This window comes from Haemorhous mexicanus, chromosome Z (assembly GCF_027477595.1).
Source record: "Haemorhous mexicanus isolate bHaeMex1 chromosome Z, bHaeMex1.pri, whole genome shotgun sequence".
NCBI lineage: Eukaryota > Metazoa > Chordata > Aves > Passeriformes > Fringillidae > Haemorhous > Haemorhous mexicanus.
In genome coordinates this window covers 35341239-35368631 of record NC_082381.1, presented here as the reverse complement: position 1 = coordinate 35368631, position 27393 = coordinate 35341239, and the positions used below count along the sequence as shown (strand labels likewise).

The window sequence follows — 27393 nt, the reverse complement described above, 5'->3', positions numbered from 1 at the left end:
TCTTTACCTTCTCTTGGGTCACAGCTCACTGAAACTAGAATGTGCTACTGGCAGCCAGGTTTCTTCTGTGCAAGCAAACATTAAAAGTTAAATATTCAAAACAACCATAAGGAATGATGTCCTGTCATCATCCTGACTTGCACCTGTGCTGTGAATGAATGGTTCTCTGCCTACTTGTCTTAATTCCTGGTTTTGCACACTGAGTGTAGCTTAACTTTAAATGGTAGGTTACTGTTTTATAATATTTACATCTCAAAGCAATTAATAACTAAAACCACATGTAACCAGTTGCATTTTTGCTGCAAAGTTACAAATAAACTATCAGATCCATTATTTTATCATACAATGAAGGCAACAAGGGAATCTATTCACAGAAGTACATTGGTAAATGTCTGACATGCATAACCCAGATCCAAAAAAGAGCAATCAATCTAAACAAAATATTCCTTTTCTAGGTGTATCCAGAAGGATTAATATCTAAATAATGCATTCTTTTGTTGCATAAAAACAAAACAGTTATGTATATTTAAGGGGGAAGCAGATGCACCTGTTCTAATGCATTTTTAGAGTTTGCTATTTTTTAATTCATATTTTCCTTCTCTTTGAAAATGCTGTTTGTGTATTCTCAGCAAAATAACTTTGGGAATATAAGAATACTCTTCAGTTGGTTTAGGTTATTAGAATTTTCCTTATAAATATGGAAAGTAGCAATAACTGATGAAGTGTCACTGGATATAGTCATCCCTTCACAAAAATATATCAAGGCAAAGGAGATCAGTGTTTCTGTAGTCAGAAAACAGCAGACCCAACTTTGAGGAAGTGAGTGCAAAAGACAAAAAAAGTTAAAAAACAAGCAAAAAAAAATCTACTTCCTTAATTAAAGAAAAAAATACCTGTCTTTCTAACTAGAGCATGAAAACTTTTCTTAGGTTAAATTCCCTTTTATGTACAAAGGACTTAAATGTATATCAGTTGTAGATAGAATGAAGTGGAAAAACTCATGTATAATTCAAAAATAGTGAGTAAAGTGAAAACTATTTTTCTAAGCAGAAAAGAATGAAAATAATTACAGGGCAATACTTACCTTCTTTCAAGGATGAAAATATTTTTTTTAATTAATCTTGAATCTATAAAACATAATTAAGAGAGCAGTCTTTGTTCTGGTCAGTAAGAATGGTTGAACGCGCTCCAAATTCTTTCAGATAAGAAAGCAATTTATGGAATTTTTTTTATCATTATTTCATTACTGGGTCCAAAGTTATATATTCTGGTCCTCATATTTTTAGATGTGATAATTGAATTTTTCCTCCCTCTTTTGGCCAGCCTTTTAAACTATTCAGAATATTTTTCTTCAAAATGAGTAAAAGCTATTTGCCATAGTACCCCAAAAGCAATCCTTATAAAATAGGGTCATACTGAAGCAAAAAGCAATGTCTTGTCCCTTCAAAATAGAATTTTTTGCTCTAACAGTTTGACATCTTTGAAAAGTGCACCCTGAAATGTCAATATAAACTTTTCTACTGGTTTTATTTTTCTTCTTGGGCAAAGTGAGGACTATAGGCCATGGTTATCACGTCACTGTGAATAAGTTTCCAATGTGCTGACTGAACTCTAGCCTTAGATATTGAAGAGTGGGTTCTATTGGGATTTTACAACTCAGCCCTAAAAATTCAAATTTATGAGGTCAATACGAGGATATAGATAGTGTTGCGAAATTGTGCAGTTCAAGAAAATTAGTGATTTTATGGTGGGAAACCTGAGGAGGTGCTTTTTCAATATTTTGTTTGTTCTTTATTTTCCTTTTCTGTGATTTTACCCTTTTAATTTGTTGTCTCAATAGCAGATTTTTCTTGCTTGGGTAGTTTTTTTTTCTCTAGAAGTTCAAAATCAGCTATGGTTTTTACTACAGCTGGTCTTGAGATAGTAAGTGATTTGCAACATCACTTAGAAGTAGTAAGTATTGGTGTGTGTCCTCATTTACACTTGTGTTCCCCAAAACAGTGATATTATACTAGTTCAGAGCTCAGGCTGATCAATCTAGAACATTTCTCACTGAGACAACAGAACATCACTCTACTTGCTGTTGTTTTTTTCTCTAAACCAGATTGATATCCAATATTTATTTTTTAGCCTTTTTTTGTGATAAATGAAATCCACTGACAAAGTTCCTGTGGCTTTCCACAAGAGTGATTCACTGAATTGAAGTATATTAATTGAGTATTGAAGGCATCAGTGCAATGTGAATTGGACAAGTGTCTTGGATTATTTAGGTTGCAAGTTTCTGGGTCAGGGCTTGTCTTTGAACTGTGTTTGCATGCTGCTCAGAACAGCGGTGTCCAAGAATAACACTTACATATATGATACTGCAGTACTAATAAATGTAGTAATTTCTAGTGAGGAAAAGGGGGAGCTAAACACTTCTGAAGGCTGGTGGTGTTCAGATGAAGCAGATGTGTTGATAGAAGAGTTTAAGCTGAACTGTTCAGTTTTGGTGAATGCTGACTGTGCTGACAGCTTGTGCTGAGAGCACTGCCCAGGCAGGAATTATGCCCTGCTAGCTGGCTTCTTTTCCCTGTGTACTCCCAGCCTCAAGTGGAGAAGCCTGAGGCAAGAGCCTCTGTGGTCTCCCTTGCAGAGGGGAGTCTGTTTATGTTGGTTTGGTGGTGGGACCTCCAAGTCTCCTGTCTGGTCAGTGAAGCTGCGCTCCTGCCAGGCGTGTGCAGGCTCCGTGCTCAGTGCTGCGGTCTCACCTCAGGCTGCCTTGGAACAGCCTGGCACTAAAAGAGAAGTCTCTGTACTGTACTTTGTATATGGTGCTTGTGACTCAGGGCTGAAGGGTGTCTTCTGTTGCCAAGTCTGACAGCAAAGAGATCAGTCCCTAATCACTGGGAACGAGCAGTGAAGGTAAAAAGTACTCCAGATGTTCCAGAGCAGCAGGTACCTGGATAGGTTAAGAACACACAGAAATAGAACTTGTCAGTGCTGTGGGGCTACAGCCTGGTTTGAAACTTGGTGCAGACTCTGTGGTAGCCAGTGGGCTTGCATTAGCTTAATGATGGGGCTAAACTGATTGCATCTGCCTGGGTAATCATGCAAGCAAGTCATGCCAAATTGTTGGTATGAGCCTTGGGTCCAAACTTAAGTATTAGTGTCAAGAATTTTAAATAGGCCTGCAAATTGGTTTTGCAATGTTTTGGTTTTTTTGTTTGTGGAAGCAGTTGTTTTTAAAAATTTTATTTATTCCATTAATTAACTAAATATTTACTAATAACTTTGACTTGCAAAAGACTACTTAAAATGTGAAAATAGCAGTAAAAGCCAGTGTATGCTGTCTTTAAAACAATAAAACCTATTCTAATATATAAACAAGAATTATTAAATGTGTAACTGCAGAACAGAAGATTTTTATTAATATTAGTGTTAATGTAGTCTTCTATGACAAACTTCTATGTCTTCTAGTCTTCTATGGTCAGCTGAAAGTGTAAAAAAAGTATTCACTTAATATGAAGTGAATGGGATTCATATTTCAGGTATGCCAGACTTCAAGATTGTGTATCCCAGGCATAGGAGGGCAATGGTACATCGTTTACCAGTGCTTATTTTGTTTGATGACATTATAAAGTAGGACATTGGTCATGTTAAAGAATATCTCAATACTTTTAAAACTGAGTAGATACAAATGCAGTTCCATAGCATTTGTTTTGTCTATTCCACTGGCTGCATTAAAAATATCTTGGGTTATAGGCAGTTTTGGAGTATGAGGCAGAAGGATTTTAAAAACCTGGGGCTTGAAAGTTATGTGTAGGACTGGATAAGTGAAGTTAATTTTTCAAAGATCAGGATTTTTTATAAGTCTGGAGTACTAAAACTCAGGTTTTCCACAAGCAGTTCTGCAATCCAAGGGATTTCACTTACTACGCATGTGCTTCAGTTTCCTTGCCTGTAGTGCTGCCATTCCTCTTTTGCAGAAGGTTATTCGTGAATCTTCAGCAGGTGCAAAGAGACCCTGCAAGCAAGGCATACGGAGCTTGAAACTGCAAAGCAATTTTTACTTACTTGAAGTAAAATATCCAAAAGCTTAAGTTGGAATTTAATGGACTACTAGACTAAACATTAGGATACTCACTAGCCCAGTGAGAAACCAAAAGAGCTTTTGCTGGCCGTGCAGGAGTGAGATAGGCAGTAAAGGTCTGTTCTCCACAGCTTCCTTTGTGCCGCTGCATGCCCGCCTCTTGCCATGCTGCTATGGTATTTTTGTAAAGATATGTTTTCTCCAGATATGGATGGATGATCTTCCCAGCTGCCAGTGGGACCAACCAGCTTGGCTGGCCCTCTTTTTTTTTTTTTTTTTTTTTTGTTTGTTTGTTTGTTTGTTTGGGGGTTTTTTTGGTTTTTTGGGTTTTTTTTTTCTTTTCTCGAGGACTTTACCTTTCCACATTGGGAATGACCTTGAATCCTTGAGCTGTAGACCATACATTTCAAGAAGAGCTGATACAGTTCCTTCCTTTTAGTTAAAGCAAAAATTAGTGACTGTTACCCAAGGTATTGCTAACACATGCATATCCATTTTATAATATGATGAAACACTTGTATCTTGCTGCTTGAGCACAGCAGCTGAACTTGGGTTTTATTTCTGTTATCTTTAAATCCTTTTATGTTTGGTTGGGTTTTTCTTTCATAGGAAACATCCTTCCTAGTCTGCTGTTGGATACAAAGGACATGGTTTTAAAGTAGTGAGCGTCTGGTCATTGCACAGTAAAGCAAACAGTTAAACAGAAATGTGATTAAAAATCTTTAAAAGTTTGGGACTCAGCTGTCAAAACCTATATGGTTCAACCTGTAACCTGGTGATCTCATAAGTTAGCTCCTGCTGTGAAATATCCATGTTCAGGAAGGGGTGCTGATTGAATAACTCTTGATAAATTATTTAGGAGTTAACAGTTCTGTGATATGGAAGTGTCATTTTTTTAAATAAGACTTTAACCAGTGCCTAATTATTATTTGTAAAATCTATTATCTTTTTAATAAATACATGAGACATCTAGAAGGAGTACCTTGTCTTAGTTTACAGAAAGACCTATGAGACAGTCTGTGTTTTAGCTGTCCCATAAGATCTGGATATTTTTTTAAGGAAAAAAAGCATCAAAGAGTCAAAATACATTGTTTCCTCAGCTGCTATATGAAAGTTAAATTGAAGAATTTTATGTAGAAGCAAGAAACAGTACTTTAGTCTTATTGCAACTTAATGCTGCTTGAGGAGAGAAGAGAATTTTGGCTGAGCATGTTTCCCTTTTTTGCCTGTCACCTTTCTATATACAGAGTGGATGTAGGACATGAGTTCTAGAGAAGAGAAGCTGCTTTCTTGGTAAGCTCTGGAAAAAAGTACAGCAGAGCATCGAAGGTGTTTTGGTTATAATCAGTTGTGCCAGTGGGGTCAGTTGCTTTGTGTTGAATTCAGTAGTTGTCTGCAGTGCTCCTGAGGGAGGAACCCAGCCGTGGGTTTGTAACATGTGCCTCACCAGCTGCTGGGCTTGCAGTGGGGTAGGAGAATGTGGAGTGTACTCTAGGGCAGGTGCTGTTTGGAAGTGCAGCCATCAAGCTTCAGGCTTGCTATTGGTAGCTACAGAAGGATGACATTCATCTTTGTTCCATGTTCTTCAGTCACTGCACTCTTTGTTTTTGTTGAATTTACCAGTTTATAGACGCTCTAGTTTAGTTGACTTGACCTGATAATTGTCCAGAATATATACGTGGACCTTAGTGTCAGTTCAGGAGCTGGACTACGCATTTTTTGGGCAGGCAGTACTACATGTGGAAAACGATCTTGCTAAAGATTTACAGTAAGTAATAGTCTTCTAATAAAAACAATGTATCTTTTCACTGCATTTCAGAAAGAAGATACTTGATGTTCTAATTATTTTGTACTAAAAAGAATGCAGTGGATGTCATTTGCAAAGCTTCTCACAGTCTGAAATCAGAGATACAACATTCCCTAAAATTGAACAGAGATTTCAGATCAAGTATTCATGCCCAAATGTCTTTTCTTTTAACTATGTTTTTAATCATTCATCTTTTCAGAAAATCATGATACACCTTCAGACTAATGAGCTTCTAAAATTGTAACCCTGACTGTTTAAACTTTGATGTTAAATTGCAGTCTTTCTCAGTAGATTCTTTCCAAGGCGTTTAAAGGCAAATTATATGTTACATTTAGTTAATTGAACACCTTGATACTTGTCAGCTCTCAGTAATACCTTCTGCATTAATTTTCATCTTTTCCCAAGCCTACAAGGATTTAACAAAAAAATGTGCATGATAATTCTTAATAATACTGCTTTTAGAGTGGTATTTTCTCCTTGCAAGCAGATCACATCAGTTGCCTTCCCTGCTCTGCATGTGCTGGGAGGCAGAAGACCTGCTGACGCAGTCAGTGTACCTCAGCAGGACACCACTGTCCTTCAGTGATTGTATTTCTGGTGTGGACTATGATTTCTCTTGATTTTTAGAAAAAAATCATGTCTTGCACAGATAATAGGCCAAGAAGCAGATGCTCTGGCCTGAACTAGTATTTCCAGGAGATCTGGAAAACATATCTGTACCAGGAATTACACATTCTATTGGTTTATTTTCTTTTTTTTTTTTTCCAAAGGAAAACAAAAATTTAGACTGCAATAATGTTAGCTTGGTTTTAGTAGGATCAACCCTAGCTCTCTTCCATTACTGAGGTAAGTGCCAGTAGCATTTTTGGTAGTATAGAACACTGGAGTGAAGGTTTTATTATACCAACAATAGTATGGTAAATATACAAATAATGTGTAAAGTCACAAAAGCAATAAACAGTGAATATTTTTTTTGTGACAAACTGTATTGTTTACTGACAAAAACGTTGTTCTGTTAGTTGAAAATAGCATGAGCTAGAGAATCCGAGCTACCGTTCTGTTGTGACCTTGACCAAAGTCATTTAAGCTCTTTGTGGCTACGTCATGCATAGACTCGTGTTTACTGCTATTGCTTGGTCTGATGTCCCTGTTCTGAATAACAAAATTTATTTGAGCTTAGTGAGCAAAAGATTCTACTAAAGTGTGATTGCAGTGCTGATGTTTTATATTGTTTCAAATTATTATACAGGTAGAGATGCAATCTAGATATACTCATTCTGGGAAACCAGGTGAGAGGTATGAAAATAGAGGAAATGTTGTTAATTCTGCATACTTATATTTTTTTTTCTCATGCTTTTGGGTAGGATATTCAGAATAGGCGAGCCATTCCCTGCTGAAGTCCTTGTGGCCATACCAGTGCTCCACACATACTTCTCTAGTCAGGACTACAGAATCTGGAGGACAAATTGACTGAAGCTGTACATCATGGAAAAGGCAGACTATAGATCTCGTGTATTTTCCTGGGATCTTTAATACATATAGTTGGAATTCTTATTCCTATCCCCCTTTAAGGGAGTCACAACTGAATTTTTGGAACTCAAAGGTTGTGTCTAGAAAAAATCAAGGGGTTTTTCTTCTAAACATGAAAGATAATTTTTCTTTTAGTCACATCATGATTTTCTCTAAAAGGTAATACTCAAATGTTGTTTAATTCTTACAGGAAAATTTTTCTGTGTTTACATCTATCTATCTATCTATCTATCTATCTATCTATCTATCTATCTATCTATCTATCTACCTACCTACCTATCTACCTATTATCTATCTATCATCTATCTATCTACCCACCTATCTATATACAACATATGCTTGTTTATACATTTTTCAAGTGAAAGTTTTGTAGCTTCAGAGATTCAGCTTTGGTATAACTGGCCCGTACTCTACTCAAATGAGACAAACATCTACAGTTCAGTGTCTAGTTTTTCTTTTCCAAAACAAATATGGTGAGATCTTAGACTTGTTTATTCTTTAATGTCATGGACTTCTGCTAACGGAATAAAGTGTCTTTGACCTGCAAGAAAGTTTTCATTACTCATTTAAAATGAAGGAGTAAGAAAGCCCCAAATAAATATCTCTTTGTTACTTTTTGCACTGCTTTCAAGTTATAATTCCAGATGCTTTTTATGAAGCAGGGCAGGTGAAACAGTTAAAATACCATAAAAGCTGTAGCTCTCCAGGTACATTTGGAGCTCTTAAAAATGCTTGGAATTCTTTTTTCAACTGGATTGAGTTTTTCTTGTATTTGTAAATCTTGCAAGTCAAACAAGTGAGTAGAGGAGGCTTAATAGCTCCCTAAGAGCACCATTCTTGCTAGAAAAAGACCTGCTTGTGCATATTACACTTTCTCTCTATTTGTCCCATCAGTGAACTCATCTCATCTCTGGGGCTAAGAGAGCACTGTAAATTAGATTTCAAGTTTATTTAGCATCTCATCTTCCAGTGTGTTTTTATAATTTAATGCTAATTATGTTGACAGCCTTTATGAAGCATTCAAAACTCTGAAAAATGGATAATTATTAACAGTTAAAATTAAATCTAGTTTTCCTAACAAGCCAGTATACTTACAGACAGCAGTCCCAAAGTTGAATGTTCCCACTGTGTACATTCTTAGTTAAGCATAACCTCTGATTATGTGCTTGCCTGTCTAAATCTTGACCAAGGAACTGAGTTGAAGCATGAAAGTCACATAGATAACTCACATAGCTACTGTATGATTTCCATAGAATTTGCCAATGGTGTAAACAAATAATTTCTGGTTTATTAAAGGACTCTTCCAACTTGTTTTACATATAGACTCTAAAACACATGCTTCAAGTGTAGATAGTGCAAAAGGTAAGTTCTGTTGCCACACCAACCAGAGTACTCCCCTCCATTAAAAAAAAAAAAAGTGATTTCATTAAAAAATATGTGAAAATATGTAGATTTTTTTTTTTCTGAAAATGTCATCTGCTCAAGTTCCTTTGGTGCACAGAATTTCATTCTTTCTTCAGTGCTTCATTGAAAGCACTTAAAATGCAGTCAGAAAGTCTTAAATGAAGGCCAAGATATCAGGCAACACAATGGTTTTGGTAAAAAAAAATATATCGTTAGAAAGTGTTCTGTCATGTTCATAGTCTTCAGAGAAAATAGTACAAGATCCTTTGTTTTTGGTAAATGTTTATCATTAAAGTGAAGATGATCACTACAAAAGTTATTCTCTACTGAAAGCAAATGGCAAACAAACTGAAAATGCAAGTTTTTTTGCCTGACAAGCAAAACATCAAATTTTACTCTCTTTAATGACTAAAGGGGGGGAGAAAAGTGCAAGGTTCAGACTACATATAATCTCACACTGAGAGTAGGACAGGATTTTGTGACAACATGTCAAGGCCTAAAACAGAGCAAAGAAAACCATAATTGCATATTTAATATGTTATGGTGAAGGTCTCTTAAGCCTTTTCTTTTTGGTTGCATTTAGGTGGGCAACACATCTGTCTTCAAATGTGACACTGCAGAGGTCTGTATAAGCAAATGAGGATGATGTTCCTTTATTACCACGCCAGAGTAAAGTACTACATGTAGCCCTGTTACATTTTTTCTAGCCTATCTGAAATTATGGTATTCTCTCAACTTGCATTTGCCTTGAGGACCTTGTGGCAGAAGTCCATCCTGTAGCTGGTCCGTGTAAACTCAGTCTGCTGGAAGACATGGTGAAAGAGTCACAGGAATGTCTTCTGTGTAGATAACCTTTCTCAATCCCTGTAAATGAACATCTCTGCATTAATCACAAAAATTTACTCCAAAGTATTTTCCTAGCCTTCTGGTTGGTTTGACAAAGAGAACAAAATTTCAAAAGAGAGAACCCTGGGGTTTTTTTTCTTAAATATTTACAATCTCATGTTGAAGTTTCTTATGTAAAAAGTAAGTAGGAAATATTTGTTACAAGTGCTTTCTTTGTCTCTTCTTCCATACAGCAATCCATAGTAATTTTTTTATACTTTATGCTTAACATTAAAGGTGTAGTCTCTAGTGCTTTACTTATGAACTGTTAGTGGGACCTGGTACAACTTTCAGCTGACTTTCAAAAGTATACAGACTTTGGGTTTGGAGTTGTCTTTAGAAATATTCAGTAAAATCTGTTTAGTTTCAAGCAGTGACTTACAGAAGCTGAAGTGTAAATACAGTCATTCCATTTTATAAAAGAAATTAAAAAATAATCAACCATAAATTCAATTCAGCTGATTTAAATTAAGCATATAGCTGCAGCAGTGTTTCTGATACAGAGTATTAAACTGGTCTCCAGTTCTGAGTAACTCAATGAAACTTGCACTGACTGCAGGCTTCTGCTCTGATCTAAACAAAATAATTTCTGTCTAGATTTTTTAAATGTTTATTTGTAAGTTGCTGTCCTCTTTAAATCAGTTTTATTCTGCAATTTATTCAGAACATACATTTTGATGAATCCAGTATTCTGTTTTCAATTCTAAAGGAAAGGGAATTAGCATTTTATTTTATTTTATTTTATTTTATTTTATTTTATTTTATTTTATTTTATTTTATTTTATTTTATTTTATTTTATTTTATTTTTTATTTATCTGTTCTCAATATCCATTACATTAGAGTACTTGCATATGTTGGTAAAATTGTTGATATCCTAATGAAATTTGGACAAAAAACCCCAAACCAGCAGGCTTTATGACCATGAGCTAGAACTTCAATTCTTTTTATAGAAGGTAATACGTCAGCTACAGAACTAATAAATTTTGTGATGGTAAATTAGTTCTATTAGAGAAAAATGCATTCAGAATGCTCTGTTTGTCAGAAGATCTTTTTTAAAAACTCATCATAATCTTTGCTATATAATTTCACCGCCTCCTATTTTCTCCCCCCATAAAAGGCTAACTTTTACCTCGTTCTGCTGTTTTATGTCAGAAAAAAAAGGTATGTTTCATTTAAAGTCTGTTGTGATTAATTCTATTTCTACTTTCTAAAACTTTATTTCTAAAGTTTTTCTTCAGAAAACGAACTCAGGATCTTTAGATATCAGTTGATTCTGATAATCTCAATTGAAAAAAAAAATCTTTCCTCCTTCTGAGGGGGGTTTAGGTATAAAATAGTAACAGGGTATCTCCAGAGGAAATGCAAAATGCAAGATAAGGGAAAATTTTAGAAGGGTTAGAATTAGTTGCCAGTGAATATAATGAATGATTCACAGTAGAGCTCATTAAGAAACTCTTTGATTTTGAATGATTCATATTTCTGTCACAACACAGCTTTAGCCAGTGCTTTTGTGGACCACAAAAAGTTAAAGGAAAGCAAACTTTAAAAATAAAATTCCTTCTTATTGAATTGACAAATTTTAGTGATTATACTTTGTGAAAAATATGGGTGTAAATAAATATGCAGGCATATCTTTTAAAATAAGATTAAAAAGTACTGGAAAACAGGAGTTTCCCCTCAAGCTTGCTTAGCTCACTTCAGTTTCCTTCTTTCATTTTCATATATTTTAATATCACATTAACTGCATATTTATAGTAGCTTAATTTACAGAACAACTTATGATAAAGATAATATACAGAACCACTGACAGAGCTGCTCTTGGATATTTCAGATATTATTTCTAATATTCAGTGTGTTTCCAGTCACTGTCCTTTCTGGATTACTTGTTGAATTTTGTTTTCAAAGCAGAGTTAATGTTTACTCAAAGTGTGGCTTATCAAGGATTTTAACATACACGTTCCTTTTATCAGCTTCTGTCTCAAGCTTTTCAGACTGTATGTCTCTCCACTGGATTAAAGATTCATTTTAAATTTGATTTTAAATTCGAATAGCTTCAAAAACATATTCTTAGATACTTTGACAGCCTGTGTACCAACAGGTAGAACAGTAAGATGAAGATGCTCATGTAAATCAGCTTTGTGCTTAAGAAGATCTTGACAACAAGTTCACTCCCCATGGTCAGTGTTCTCCTCACTAAGCTGCTAAAGTAACAAAAGGGTGTCAACTACTCATTTTTCCCGTGCTTTGTGGAAGACCTTTGTATTTCTTGTTCACTAAGAATTTTTTCCATGTTGTTTCATGTATGGGTACTGATGCATTTAAGAGGCTATTTTGCCTCTTTGGGACATGCCACTATTTTTGGGAAAATGAAGAATTTCACTGTTATGCAGGTTTTTTATGTCTAATTTAAGAGAATTATTTTTAAATGTGTGTGTCATTATAGAGGACTTTGAGTTCATTGGGTTTTAGGCAGAGCTTTGGGCATACAGGGAAATAATCAAACTGGGAAGTTGGGACCTGAGAGCTCGCAAAGTGAAGGCCACCAAAATAATCATCAGCTGTAAAAAAAAGTTAACTTCATCCAAAGAGTCTGTCAGAGAGCTATGAAAAATTAAAATGTGATATTTCATTTCCAAAAAAATGAGGCTAAAAATGCTATGCCAGTAAGGTATTTTATGCTGTGACAAGTTGTGCTTTTCATTGGAAAATATACTAGTGGGTTTTTTTTGTGAAGACCAAAAAGTCACATGTGATTATGGAATTGTGGAGCACATTGTAATACATGTGCCAAAGTCCATGAGTAAGGATATTTTTTCATACCTTACTGTTTTGGTGCTGATTGCTATTCCTGATCCAACAACTAATATCAACCATTAGAGTCTGATTTTGCCTCTTAAAGCTTGAGTTATGTGAAGCATGCTTGGTTATTCTGCAGAGTCTGGGTGTGTATATAAAAAATGGGAAAGTCTAGAGAGTTGAGTTTTTAAAATCTAAAGGCATTCCTTTGAAATGTGCAAACTCTTTTTATTGGTGACAGAATATTACCAAATTTTATTGGTGACAGAATATTATCAAATAGAAGCAGATCTGAGAAAAGCTGAATTCCTGAGCCTGCTCTACAACATGAAGAAGATAGATCTTTCTGAAGGAAGACAGTCTGAGTATAATAAAATGTGTTAGTCCAATTAATTAAGATTAGGCAGAATTTTGTACACAGAATAATTATTTTAACTTTTTGAAATGAGAGGAATCAGTCATAGAACCTTTGTGACACCTGCTACTGTTAGTCCCAGCTCTCACCTATTGGAGGCACAGAGGCATTCCTACATGCCTTACATTCTGTTCCATTGTGCACATTTAACTTTATTAAAATGAGCCATGTTTAGGCACAGTGAATCTAATAGTTTTTCAAAACAGTCAGATTATATGTTTAAAAAACACATCTGTAGGCAAAGCTCAGGACTTTTTGCACAGCTTTCCAAGAGCTTTAGGTGTATTCTTTATTCTGCTGAGTCACAACAAATCACAATTTCAGTTATGCCACTGCAGGAACAAAATAGCTTGAAGCTGCTGGAAAGAACACAGTGGGAGTAAGAATATGCCTGTACTGGGGGATAAATAGCAAAACTGGGGCTTGAGGAGAGGTGGGTGTGTTTCTTAATTGAGACAAGAAAAAATTCTCCTTAAACTGCCTAGAAACTTTGATAAGACACATTATTTTTTTCACATTGTCAAGACCTTCTGAAGCAGTAGTCACCACTTAATTTGCAGGATTACTTTTTGATACATTGATACTGAGCTCTCCTATAGTTAATTCTGTTCTTTCTAGTGGACTGCTGTCTGTCACAAATTTAAACCTTTCCCAATTTCCCAATAGTTACAGAACTGACACAATAGATTCTCTTTAACATTCTTAGCACTATTTTTGAAAGTACATTTAAAAAAAAAATGATCAGGTACTTTTAAGGAGCTTCAGCAGCTTTTTTGCTTGTAACTGAATGGCTTCTCTTGGAAAGATGGAAAATATTCCCATCTACTACAGGTGTAGTTATTTAGCTCAGCATTAGCTCTCTACATCACCATTGAAGACAAGGCTGGAACCAGTGGAGGACAAATAAAGGCTTGGCATCCTTAGTAAAAATGGTATTTAATCCGTATTTCTGTACTGGTGGGTTTTCTGTTGCTCAGACATTGATGGGTGGGTATCTGATGGAGGCTAGGGGTAATCTTATGGTTTTTACCCTTACATTTAAACTATAGCTTATATTAAAAATAATGGAAAAATTTCTTAAAACATACTATCTCACCCATCTGATTTTGTCTTGATTTTTCTCCCCTAGGAAAAACAATCTCCTTTTGTTTTCTTTTAGATTATATTTTTCATTCATCTTAGCAAATAACATGCTAATTACATAGAATACTTCACCTTTCTTGGTTTTATTGGCTTTTTGTAAATATCCTGAAAATGCTCTTAGCAGAAAAATCAGGAACATTTTTGGCTGTGGTAGAAGCAATCCAGTCAATTGACTCTTACCCATTACTTTTTATTGGGTTCACAACTGCTAATGTTGTGAGTCAGTCTGTTTGAAATGCAGGCATTTGTTGTGGTGTTTTGCACTTTCATGAAGCAGTTACGGTGACAAGAACATTTTTGCTGCTCTTCGTAATTGTTTGAGGGATATCAACAGCAGTGTTAGGAAAAAGATAAGGAATGGCATACATTTTTCTAAGCTGCCCTTCTGATCCTAAGCCCATCAAGGCAGGGAAAATTTCTTACATTGACTTTGTCAGATTTGGAGTCATCCCCACTGTTCCTTCCATGTGCCATTATGGATTTCTTCCTTCTTTTAAAGAGGAGAAAGGGAGAAGGAATGCAGAGACATCTCTGCTATCATCACAGATAAAATGCTGCCGGTACTAACCACCTAACTAAGACTAAAAAGACAGTAACAGAATGGTCTGATACTATGGGGGAGCTCTAATAGGTGGTTAGATCAATCAGTTTCTCAGCAGAGCCTTGGCAAGTTTCTGATTTACTGGGATAAGCCTGTTTCCAGCTGCTAATAGTCTAAAAGATTTTAGCATTTGACAAAAAACTCAGCCTGAATTGCCATTGCCAGGACTTTCTTCTTGATTATGGTAAAAGCAGTCCACCTTCTTCCCTACAGAAATGGTCATCTTTTCAATAATTTTTAGTTCTTTCCTTGACTGGTTCAAGGAGGCAAAACCAAAAATATCGAAGTTATCAGAGGCTGTTCATGGAGGTAAGAATAACTGAATTGAAACCGCTGAGTGTGAATTAATGCACCAGTGGTCAAGGTTAATGTTATACTTGATTACTTCTTGTTAATCTCTTTTTAAGATGAATGTGTCTTAGATGTCCAGATATGAATGTGTGTTAATTATGTGCAGCTAAAAAGCAGATGTTCTACCAATTCAATGAAACTTCATCACATACAAACAGGGAAGGGAAGCAGTACTGAAAATCATGACACCAACAGTGAAAGCAGAAGGAGACTGCTGTTTGATAAAGAATTTGAAATACTTCTTTGACAGACAAAGCCACTGCAGTATTGTCGCCTGAGGAATGTATTTATATTTTTCTGAGATGAGTTGTAAAACTCCCACTCAGTTTGGCTTGAAAAGGAATTGAGCCTTGCTATTTTTTCACAAATATAATCATTCAGCTATTTTTGGTTTAAATTAGAGTGGTGTCAAGACTTATATATGCTGATTGGTGAGATACTGGATAGTAGTGTTTCACAGGATGATGATTGCCTGGTGAATAGTGTGTTCCAGCTGCAGCACTCCCTGCCTGCTGACATATCCCTTATTAGAGAAGAAGTGTGATAAATAATTCTTATGCCTGTGTGACTGCAGCCAATAATTTTTGTACACTGCAGGAATACATAGTTTTTCTAAATGACCCTTTATTCTGCAGCTGTGTGAGGCTGGGTGTAATCAAGAAAATCAAACTGTATATAGATGCAGTTTTAATACAATTAAATACTAGTTCTTATCTTCAAGCGATTCACAGTCTTTCTTGTGCAGCTTTTTATTGATTAAGAATAATGGGCTTTAAATATTTATATGAATATATTTGCCATGACTAATTTGAAAAATAAAAAATATAAAAATAAAAACCTTTATATAAATAAGAATTAATGACAAAAAATCTGGTTTTGAATTTGGTTGGTGATGACAAGATTCTGCTTTGTGTGAAACTCTTCACTGAAAGGAAATCTTTGTTTCTATTTCTTTAATTCTGAGCTTTCAGATTTCTTAGCTTTTCATGGTAAAGTGTTTTCCTGTTGGATTTCAGAAGTATTGGATGTAGAGTGAATGGATACTTTGGGAAAACTGAAGTTGAATATTGGAATGTGTTACACCCATGCTATCTTTCACAGTCCAGCTGGAATGAGGAGATGTTAGTAGTGGCTTGTGATTACTGACAGAGAGCAAGACAGCTCTGCTCAGTGCTGGTGTAGTCGGCTTTTCTGCTCTCTGTAACGTCCACTGGAATTGGCTGTACTGGGGATAATCTCAATGGTGTCGTGAAAGATGCAGATGTAGGAATGGCTTTTATGAGGTCTTCTGGTGACTTCCAGAGCCACACATTCGAGATACTCTTATAGCAAAACATGAGAAAGTTTAACTTCTGCTGTGACCACTTTGCTGTTCCCTGCATAAATGGACAAGTTCACTCTTTGACGCTGGGATAACTTCAAAAACAAGTCTAAAGGCAGTGGGTTGATTTCTTTGCCCTTCCTCAAAACCAAGTAGTTTAAATGCCTCTGGTGTTAATTTTTAGCCATTTCCACGACCATACAAATAAAGATTCTGCAATACTGTTTTCTTAAGATATTGCTTTTCCTGCTTTGATACAGATATAGTAATATTTTTTGTACCTGATTGTGGACACAGGGTAGCAGAAGATTGTCCTGGCTTTGCTGGTTCAGGCTTGAGTCCTGAGTGATAGCGGTGCTTGAAAATCTCTGCTGACACAGCTGTAATCTTATGAAAATCCAAAGCATGTAGACATGTACCAGAACTGCTAACCAGAGATTCAAAAATCTTAAGTGAGGTTACAAAATAAAGAAGACAAGATTAAACCACCTTCTTAAAAATGTCAAAGAAATGACAGCATTATCATGAGTGTGATACCCTTTTATACTATCTCAATTTTACCTACACATTTTTAACTTGAGGAGTAAGACCTTCAACTTTCCATGTACAGTTGCAAGAGAAAAAGTGTTTCATTTTTTTTGAAATATAAATTAGGCGAATTATGTCATTTGCATGCTTTACTGTGCTTGAGCAGTTGCAGCAATAACTGCAACTATTTCATCTCCTCCCATAGCCTTTGTTTCTTAATCACAGTAAATTCATTAATAAGTACTGGTGATGATTTTTAAATTAAGCCTGCAACATTTGATTGCTGAACTATAGCCTTAAAATCATAACTAGGTGAAATACTCTGAGTAGGAAATCCAGGACGCCTGACTTAACAAAATGGAAACATTTAAACAGGTCCTTGACTTGTGTTAACAAATATTGATGTAGATAGCTTTAATGATTAGTTCATCTAGTGAGCCTTAATTGTCTCATCTCCAATGAAAGTTGAAAAACTTACGATGTACCTTTTAAAATTTATGTCATCTTTTTTAAAGAACCTATGTGTGGTTGGCTTGTGTGTTTTCTGATATGGATAAAGGAAGATAAGTGGATGAAGACTCCCATTATCTCTTCCCCATGTTGTTCAAGACTTGATATTCCTTATGGGTTCTTTCTGGAACTTAGTGAGTTGTCTTTGAATGTTCTGTTTTCAGTCATATGAAGCATGGAAATTACCAGGTTCAAAATCCAAAGAGAGGCATTAAAGAAATGTATTATAAATATTTATGTGGGCATTTCTTAATATTTTCCTGAATTGCTAACTTTAGAATGTATTGTAGCTTTAGTACCCTTCTGTGAAGCTCATCCAGACCCTATGGGTCGTATCTCTTACTTGATACTCTGTAGGGATTAGCATGATGGGTACACAGGCTTTCTTCTTGCCTCCTGGATGGGACAAATGTGTTTCTCTCTCTGTATCAATATATTTATTTCACAGATGTTACTTGCTACATTTGTTAAGTGGAGACTAAAATCCCTAACATTTAGTGCAGTCTAGAAAAAAAAATAATGTCCTATTGTGGTTTTCTATATGCAAAGCTCTGTGGTCATGAATTAAATCTGCCGTTCTTTTTTTTAACTCTTTTTGCTGTTGTGGTTATCATTGCTGAAGTCCTTAGGACCTCAAAATGTGGGCTTTTACTACATTTTTCTAGGTTTTGTTCTAGGCAAAACAGAAAAACTTGCATAAAGTATGTGAGAGACCACACATCAGGAGAGAGGAAAATCCAGGTGAAGTGTGGAACAGACTTGATTGGAGTGATTGCTGTGGTCTCTGGCAGTCAAAGAGCTTTTATGTTGTTGTAATCATCAGACCATAGGTGGGACTTTGAAGACAGTATTTTGCAGACATTTATGGTGAATATCTTACAAGAGTGAGAACAGGGAATTTCCTGAGTGTGCCTGTGTGCTTGCTCTGCATTCTTGGTCCGTCACGGAGACTGCAGTCCGGAAAGGAAGGAAACAGAAGGAGTTATTTCAGTTGTGGGAAGCAGGTTGTTTACGGATTTGTGAGCTAATTAAATAAATGGCCCTCTGTGGCCCCCTGTGAGACACGGATTTAGGGACTGGCTAAAATAATACCCTTGGGAAATCTAGCAGCATTTAGTTAACCTGAGGCTACACAGCAGCTGCAGGGGTGATTGCAACCTTGAGTCTGCAGTGGCTGCTGCAGATAGTCTCTACGGCAGAGCTGCCCTGTCCAGGAAGCAAAATTCCACCCTACTTTAGGCTATTAGGCATTTTTTTTCCCACCACAGAGTGAGTGGTGACAACAGGTTTTTAAACGTAAAATGTATCTTCACTTTCTATTTGGTCTATATGTCATGTGAAGACAAGATTATTAATCTGAACTTGGCAGGTTTTGGAAGGGAAAAATGAACATATTCTACTGTAATATTGAAACTAAGTCAAGAAACAGCACATCGTGAAATTTCACATAATAGCTGACTAAACACTAAAGGGAGTTTTTGCTATATTTAGGGTAAACATCTTTTAATGGTGAGAAATACAATGGCATACTTTTTTATTTGCCTTGAACTTGTAGAAGGAGAGGGAAGACCATAGGTTGTCTAAATCAGCATTTATGTGTTCTTTTAGGATTGGATTTCTGATCATAAGAGTTGCATTCAGGCCAAGGAGATGAAGATGTACTCTGCTGTCTGGTTGTGCACGCAACCCTTTCTGACTTTCATATTTGCCTCAGACTGCAGCAACTGTGGTATTCTGGTGTCTTATGCTACTGCAGAGTATTACCAGGGCTTGTACCCCTGGTGAAGAGATTATGTTAAAAACAAAGAGATTTCTGCTGCTTTACAGTAATAACCAAATACTGAATTATAAACCATTTCTACTACTGGTGTTATTTTTATATATTCTGATTCATTACTGCTCATGTAGTTGAATTTGAGTTATATTTAATTCCTTACAGCTGCTTTTAAAATGAGATTGTATACAAAAATTGTTGTGTGGACCAGTTAATGCATTTTTTTTTTTTTGAGAGCACAATAGTTTAACAAATGTTTTCATGATAAAGAAATTGTTTTCTTCTTCTTTTCAGATACCATGACCAACAGGATGTTACTAGCAATTTCCTTGGAGCAATGTGGTTGATTTCAATAACTTTTCTATCCATTGGATATGGGGATATGGTACCAAATACATACTGTGGAAAAGGGGTCTGTTTACTTACTGGAATCATGGTGAGTGAATTTGTTAATTGGATATGAGATTGTGTTTGCTTTTAATTATTTTGAAATTAAGCCCAACACTTTTGGTAGTCATAAAGAAATATTTATCTGCTGTCTTGTAGAGTGTATACTTAATCAGACCATACCCATAGTCTCTCATTCCTAGTAATAAAATGGAGTTTTCTACTTCTTTAACCAAAACTTTAGTAGCTGTATAATGAAATACAGAGAAACAAATTGCGCCCTGACATAATTCATGGCTTCAGAAATCTCAGTAAAGTCCTTCATTAAATGTTAAGGTATTATATCATCTTTGATCATCTTTGGGCATGTGTAATTGGACCAGTACTAATAATGTCTCTTCAGTTATAAATTTAGTTTCCTAAAATTAATCACAAAAAGCCATAATGGTGGCTAAATTCTTAAAATTCTTTTGTTTAAGCATAGTTTTCTACTCTATTTCTTACAAGTCTAATAACATATTATTCATAGCAGTCCATTGCTTTAAGGGGAATTATGTTATATAATTTGCACAGTAATACCTTTTACTACCATAGATACCATACAGCAATTGTTAGGTTATGCATGCTCAATACATATTTGTTAAGTGTATTTCATGTCTGGTTTTAATTTTTTGTACTGCACCATTTAGTCAAAGTTGGGCAGGGAGTAAGGCAATGTATTGTAATGGTGGGAAAATTTACACGTATCTACAGTAAATTAGATGTAAACAGGTTCTGGACTCTGCCACCCTTATTTGTACCAACTTCTGTGTAAATGTCCCTGTGGATGAGAAAGGCTGAATGATTGTCATGGATCTACAGTATGCAACAATAAGATACATACTTGCTTCTGAATTTTTGCCATTGATTATAAGTAATGCATATATAAGTAATCTGCGTCCGTTGAAACAGCTATATTGGGATTATGGCTGAAAGCAAATGGTATCAAAGCACTGCCCCTTTTGAGCAGATATGTTGATAGAATATTCGTTTATAATAAGTGTACGTTTTATGTCCAGCGAGAAAAAAAGCCTTTTTTTTTTTTTTTGTAAGGTTGAAGGATTTCTTTTTACAAATGCTTCAAAAAAATGTTTTAAAAAAACTGATAGGTTTCAGTTCATTGACCTTTATTGGTAAAGATTGATAAAGATTTCTGGTATACTTTGCAAAATGTGGTAAATGCATATCTCCATAAATACAGAGTTTGCAGTGAAGTGGAAAGTACAGGCTAAAAGCAGAGGAAGGACTCACAGAGCTTTTTTAAAGGCTGTTGGCTGAGTTCAAATCTGCCATCTTCTGGGGTGTTTGCCTTTGCTCCTTTCTGTGTTGGATATTGATGCCAGAGAGAATGAAATGTGGTCACAAATTTACTTGGAAAAGGGATGGAGAAGCAGTGTTTATTGCCACCTTGCAGGGCAGGGATTGCAGAATGAGGGTAGAATCCTCATCCAAAGTCACTTCCACTGCTTCCATGGAAAACTCAAGTATGGATTTATAGATACCATTTTCACAAATTGGCATCTCTTTTTCACTACTGGGAGACTTGTAAAATGTATGGATGATACCTTCATGTCTCTTATTGGGTTTATTTAGTGATTATAAGTTCTGCAGCAGCTTTGGAAGAGCAAAGACTCCAATCAGGTTGTCGTGGTAATGAATTCAGGGTAAACATCTGCAGAGACAGAAAGCATTCTTAACAAAAAAAACGAGCCAAGTAGCTGCTGTGTTGTGTTAGGTAAAACAATAGAAAGCCTAACCACAATTACATTAAAGTAATCTTTGAGATTAAAAAACATGGAGCAATGAGAAAAGGTCGGATGCTGGAATTACCCTGAGTTTTTTGGGACTTGCATTTTGTTTTGTTTTGTTTTGTTTTTATAAAGGACCTGAAGAGTATCAAGTATGGTACAGTAAATATAATAATGAACTCTCTTCTAGCCTAACCTGTAATACCAAAAAGCTTACAGGTCTTGAATATCATTCTTTAAAACCAATTACTCTTCTGAAACTTGTATAGTAACTAATTAATGTTTGTTGTGGAAAATTTAAAATCCTAAATAAACACCTAGTGATTTTTATTTCAATAGCAGCAATTGATGATCTAATTGAAAGACACAAAAGTAATTGTTGAATGGATGTAGTAAAATAAAAACACATTGGTTTTAAGAGGTAAAGTATAATTCCCTAGCAACTGCAGCAGCAAATGCATTGGGTTAGTGTGACCAATGCCAAGTACTGCGGAGTGTTTGCTTTTGGGTAAGTTACCTATTAAAATGGATGTAAGGGGGAAAAAATAGAAATACTTGTGAATATAAGAGTAGTTAAACAGACCACTGAAGAATTAATATTGGCTTTGTGGAACTGGTAGCCCAGGGAAACCTACTTTGGTGTCTTGATCCCTGTGAAGGAAAAACCCTGGTGCCATGTCTATCGTCCTACTTCTGCCTCATGATTTGCTTTCTGTACAATGGAAATGGGAGAGCTCAGGCTGAGCCCTGCCTTGTACTCCTGCCTTAGAAGTGGACTTTGTGCAATCTGCTGGCGGCACCAAGTTGTGTTGGTGATTGACATTGTAACTACTGCCTTCTTAGGTCACTGATGTAAAGTGACATCTTTTAGACTCTACAGATGCACACTGCTGAAAAATAGGAAAATCTTTACACATGTTCAGATTATACCAAAAGGAAAAATGTCTTGAGAATTGTTGAGAGTAAGATAGCAAAGAAGTTTGATTATTGTATTAGAGAAATTGGGAAAAAAAAAGACCCACAAAAAAAAAAAAAAAAAAAACCACAAAAACCCCTATGAATAAAAAAGGCAAACAATAAAAAAAAAAAAAAATTACATTTTGATCTTGCAAAGCTCTTAAATATATGAAACTTTCATAAAAATACTGATAAAGCATGTTACGAAAAGAAGTCAATGTGAGATCTTTTACAGTCAAGCAAGTGAAACTGAACTGGATGCCTCAACTCTATTGCCAATCTGTATTTTTCCAATGAGACTTTACTAGGGAGCAGTGGCAGACTGTGGGCCAAGTGGGCTATAAATCGAGAGCACATGATTCCTCTGCCCCCTGTGTACGTTAGGTAGGTCTGGAAGAGTGTCTTGGATGGATACACATACAGATGCTGTCACTGTTCTCAGAACAGGATAGAGGGGAAATAGGGAGACCTGTGGCATCTTTGCCATGCCATGCAGCTTGATGGTGTACTGTATTTGCATGTGTTTTGTGCATACTGAAGCTGCCATGCCTGGTTGTCAATACCCACCCAGGCAGATCTCTCAGGTGCTCATCAGCAAGGTGATCTCAGCTACAGTGGAACACTTTCCTCGTCTGGCTTCTAAGTGGAACTGCTTGTGTAGGCAGCACTTCCACTTTCTTAATGGCTTCTTGCATCTAGGGCCTTGGAGAGGTTTGCAAAATTTTCCCTGCTTTATAAGGAGATTAATGATAGCAAAAATTTAAAGAAGGTCTGTAGAAATTGGTGAGGAGGAGTATGAGAAGATATGGAAAGATGCATGATTATGGACTGTGAGATGGAAAACTTTAGCAGACTCTTCTAAGCTTTTACAGTTACACAAGATAAAACAATGGCAATCAATTCTTCTGACTGCAAATACAAGGACCTGTTGCGAGTTTTAAGAAGGACATTTTCCCTTTTAGATCCAGCAATATGTGGTGAGGTGATGCTTTTATTGTATGATTCAAAGTTTATGATGCAGAATCTTCCTGCAAAGCCAACCACCAACAGTTAGAAGAAGACACGTAGGCCGAACCTATGTTGCTGCAAATAAAATGGATGAATTGCAATTGTCCTGTTGCAGGATGCAGTTGGTTGGGTGCAGCTCAATGAAGTTGCCTTTAAATGAAATAGATGTTGCTCCAGGTGTCTGCTTTGCTAATATGGAAATTATATTTTAATTGCTTCTCTTGTTGAAATGGACTTCAAGGAGATTGTTAGGCCTAGGAAAGAACCAAATAAATAAGGAAAGTTTCTTAAATGTATGCAATAGCTGTGGACAAGATTTGAGTTTTTCCTTGTGAAAATTTTAAGTGGCAAATTTTAGCTGCAGTATTTGAAGACCACTCATGTAGATAAGTATTCTCATTAGAGGAGTTGCAATGAAGTCAGGGTGTACAATCTGGCTTTAAGAACAATAGTTTCTGTAGTTCCAAATGGTGAATCAAAATTTAATAAGATCTCATTTTAAATCTTCTCATTATGAAGGTTTTAATGTCCTTTGGAAGTCTGCATTTACTTCTAAACAATCACGGTTTCTTTGCTATGAGTCATGAAAAAAGTGATGAGGATGAAGTGTTTCTGGTTTAAGAACAGAGGACTCTTCATCTAAGGCTTAATTGTGATGTTTGTGCAAATGGTAATTGTAGATGGCTTAGTCTTACCAACAAATATAGAGAACTATCTAAAATAGGAACATGGCACTTCGAGTAGCAGTTTCTAACTGCCTTATTTTTGTTGGTAGCAAAATCTGAACTGTATTCTTTTTTAAAATTATAATTTGTTAGATTGTAAGAAAAAAGAGGTGATAAACAAGTAGATTCTAACTGCAGAGTTTACATTGTCTGCATGTCTTCTGGGATGAGTCCTGAAAAAGAGAAAAAAGGAAGGTGAACATAAGATTTGAGGAAATATGGAAATTATTTTATTGAAGTTTATGGATAGTGTACAAAAAGGTCATAAATAATTGTGCATAATAATGTCTAAAATGTGTGATTTTATGAAAACTTTTGTTCACATTGTTTAATTGTGTAGTGTGTCAGAGAAACAATGGTTTATAAAATATAGAAATGTATTGAATTACACTTAAAAAGCTGAAAAGGTATGATCAATTCAAGTTAAAGCACTGTGGTGCATCATTCTGTGGATAAGAAGATATCTCAAACATCTAGAACACTGTTCAGTTTTTACTACTCTGAGAGTACAGAAAATATGAAAAGTTTTCATGTGAATTGATAGCCTCTTGGGTCCATGTCTCAGATATAGGCTAGAATATAATTCAATAGATTCTGATAATTCAGTAATAAATATGACATCAGGATTTAGAACAGACTGTGTTTGTTCCTTCTATGATAGTACAACCTAAGGAGACAATGTATTGAGCAGCAATTTTATGAGAAGACAGTTAATGATACCTGCGTTCTAAGGGGTGGAGCTATTAAAAGATGGGCTGCTGAGAAATTTGTCGGCTCCTCTACTATTGTTGTTCCAGCACAACAAATTACAAAAATGGTAACTTCTTTAGGGGGGAAAGGTATTTTGGGATTATTTTATGTCCGTGGCATGTTGGAATGAAATTTTTAGCTGAAGTATGGAATCATAAATTATCAAAATCAGGTTGAAAAGCTTTAAAGCATTATCCCTGAAGTAGTGGTTGAGAGGGCATTAATCTGAAAAGCGAATCAATGGCAGAGGTTCTACTCCATTTGAGTAAACAACACCTCTTGAAAGGTTTTACCATCTTTCATAACTAGAAAAATTAAGGGGAAAAAATTTCTTCAGAAGGTCTTTGGTTTGTACCAGTAGATCAGGGAAGTTTTTGAAGTGTCAGAGGCCACAGAAACTTTTTCCCACTAAGGTCTAGTTATTCATGCATTTCGGTAAATTCAGAGGCAGTTAGTTCCTGGCTGGAGTGAGAGGCAGTTGTCTCATGGTGTCAATGTTTACATAGGTATGACTTGAGCTGATGACTATTGCAGCAAAACTTCTTTGATCTGAGAACATGTAATTTCATTTGCAATAGCCTTAGATTTAATACAGCAGTTTTTGCATGCTTTTACACGTATTATGAAACTTTTGTATTTACAAAACAGGTGAGGAACAAGAATATCACTGGTAGCTTTCATCCTGAATTATTGAAATGATGTTTCCCATCAGCCTTATAGGTTGTTAATCCTGCTCATTTAAGGAAATTGGACTTCCCCTGCCCAGCAAAAAGTTTTTTATGCATTTTGGGATAATCTGTCCAGGGATGTTTTAGCTGTTATGACCACTGAAGGTTTATCAGAAGCCCAGTCATCAGGGTATATTCAATTGTCAGGGTTCTCTGACAGTCTACAGTCATTAACACTACATGCATTTACACTACAGTCCTTTATAGGTTCCCCTGTAGAAGAAATACTGTCTTCATGTTATAAATCATTATGTCCTGTGCTGTGCCAGATGTCTCTCCTAGTACCCAGCTTTCATTTCTCAAGAAGTTTACTTCACCCATTCTTATGTGTGACACTATTTAATCAATTTCACATTTATATATAACATTTTAATGGTCTTCATAATTTTTATTTTCACAACATTGCTAAAAACCTTTGGACTAATTAGAAGTAAACAAACCTCATCTGCTCTTATATAGATCAGAAATTTAAATGCTGCAATAAAATTCTAGATGTGATACAGACAAAAGCCACTGAAGACAATAGTAGCCAGGCAAATATTGAATACATGAAAGTATAAATCATGTGAACGTTTTTTTAGGTCACCCTTTGGTGACATAATGTAGTTATTGTCCTATTACTCATTTTATTTCAGTCTTGCAAGGTTATGCATCTCTCCCAGTAAGCAATGACAAATACAAACCCACATTTATACAGTCCCACTTCCCTAGCTTCTGTCTGTGTTGTTTTGGAGAGGTTTTTTTTTACTTCAAGCAACATTTTTTAAAAATTTTTTTGCACCTTCCCTGGTGGTCATGTATGTCCACCTTTGAGAGAGCCAAATGAACAAAATGCCTGTTTAAATTCTTACAGGATTTTCATTTTATGCAGAGCAGCAGGAGGAATGTTGTGCCTTTTCTGGTGCAGAGCTAAATTTCCCACCAGAACCATATGTCTGCAAAGCGCACCTTCTCTCTCCCTCAGTGGATCCCAAGAGAAGTGAGCAAGAAATGTGGCAACTGCCTTCTTTCAGCTACAGGCAAGTATAGCAGGACATTTTTGTGACCACTTAAGACTGCACTTCACTTCCAGTCCAGTAAACCAAAGATGCCAGATGACTTTCAACAGAGACACTGATGCACAGTGTTGCTTCCCTTCTCACCAGCAGCACCCTCCAGGTGGTTGCAGGAGTGACTCAATTCACTGTAGTCTTGTAAAGATATTTTGGAACCTTATCAAAAAAAGAACCAAGTGACAATGCCTGAGGGATTTACTTAGAGGACTACAGGGTTTCTTTACTGACCCAATGCTGCTTTCAGTTCTAACTGAAAATGCAGCCAGTGCAAAGCTTTATTTGCCTTAGATAAACCCTTGGTTGAAGAGTTGAAAGCACTTCTCTGGCTGTCAGTAAAACTGGGCCTTAATGAGAATGCTAAATGTACATGCTAGACTGCCCTTGAACTCTGAACCCTGCAGTTTTGCAATCACTGTCTTGCAGCAGTGTGAACCTTCAGTCTTAGCACTTGTGAGTGGTAGTAAAGGCATGGTCTTGATCCAGATTCCATAGCCACATTTTTGTTCTGTGCTGTGGGAAACACCAGCTTTTTCCCTCCAGCTGCAATGGCTGTGTCAGGTGTGGTTTACTGTAATGCAAAATCCTCTGTAGTAACTTCTAGTTAGCCAGCTTTGATATGGTGATTCTGCTGATATCAGCAGAAAGCTCAGTGTGGATTGCAAAAGTGAAGAGGACAGGGGGTTGTGGTTGGACTGCAAAAGGCATCTCAGCTGGCATGTAGTAAGTGTATTGATGAGTGACTTTGACAAGGAAGAGAAAGGGAAAGTCAGGTCTAGTATGATGTACATGCTGTAACTGGGTAATACAGGCCTACCACCTTTTTAAATTCTTATTTATGTTCCTGTAGCCCTTCAGGAC

The 27393-nt window shown here is 36.0% G+C and overlaps 1 protein-coding gene across 3 annotated transcripts in view; it reads left to right on the top strand.

Moving 5' to 3' along the window:
- Positions 1 to 27393, top strand: part of KCNN2 (potassium calcium-activated channel subfamily N member 2) — a 71513-nt gene that overhangs the window by 26007 nt on the left and 18113 nt on the right. For all 3 annotated transcript variants that reach the window (XM_059874155.1, XM_059874154.1, XM_059874156.1), the window contains exon 4: positions 19433 to 19574. In XM_059874155.1, the coding sequence (XP_059730138.1) occupies positions 19433 to 19574 (142 nt within the window). The remainder of the gene's footprint in view (positions 1 to 19432; positions 19575 to 27393) is intronic.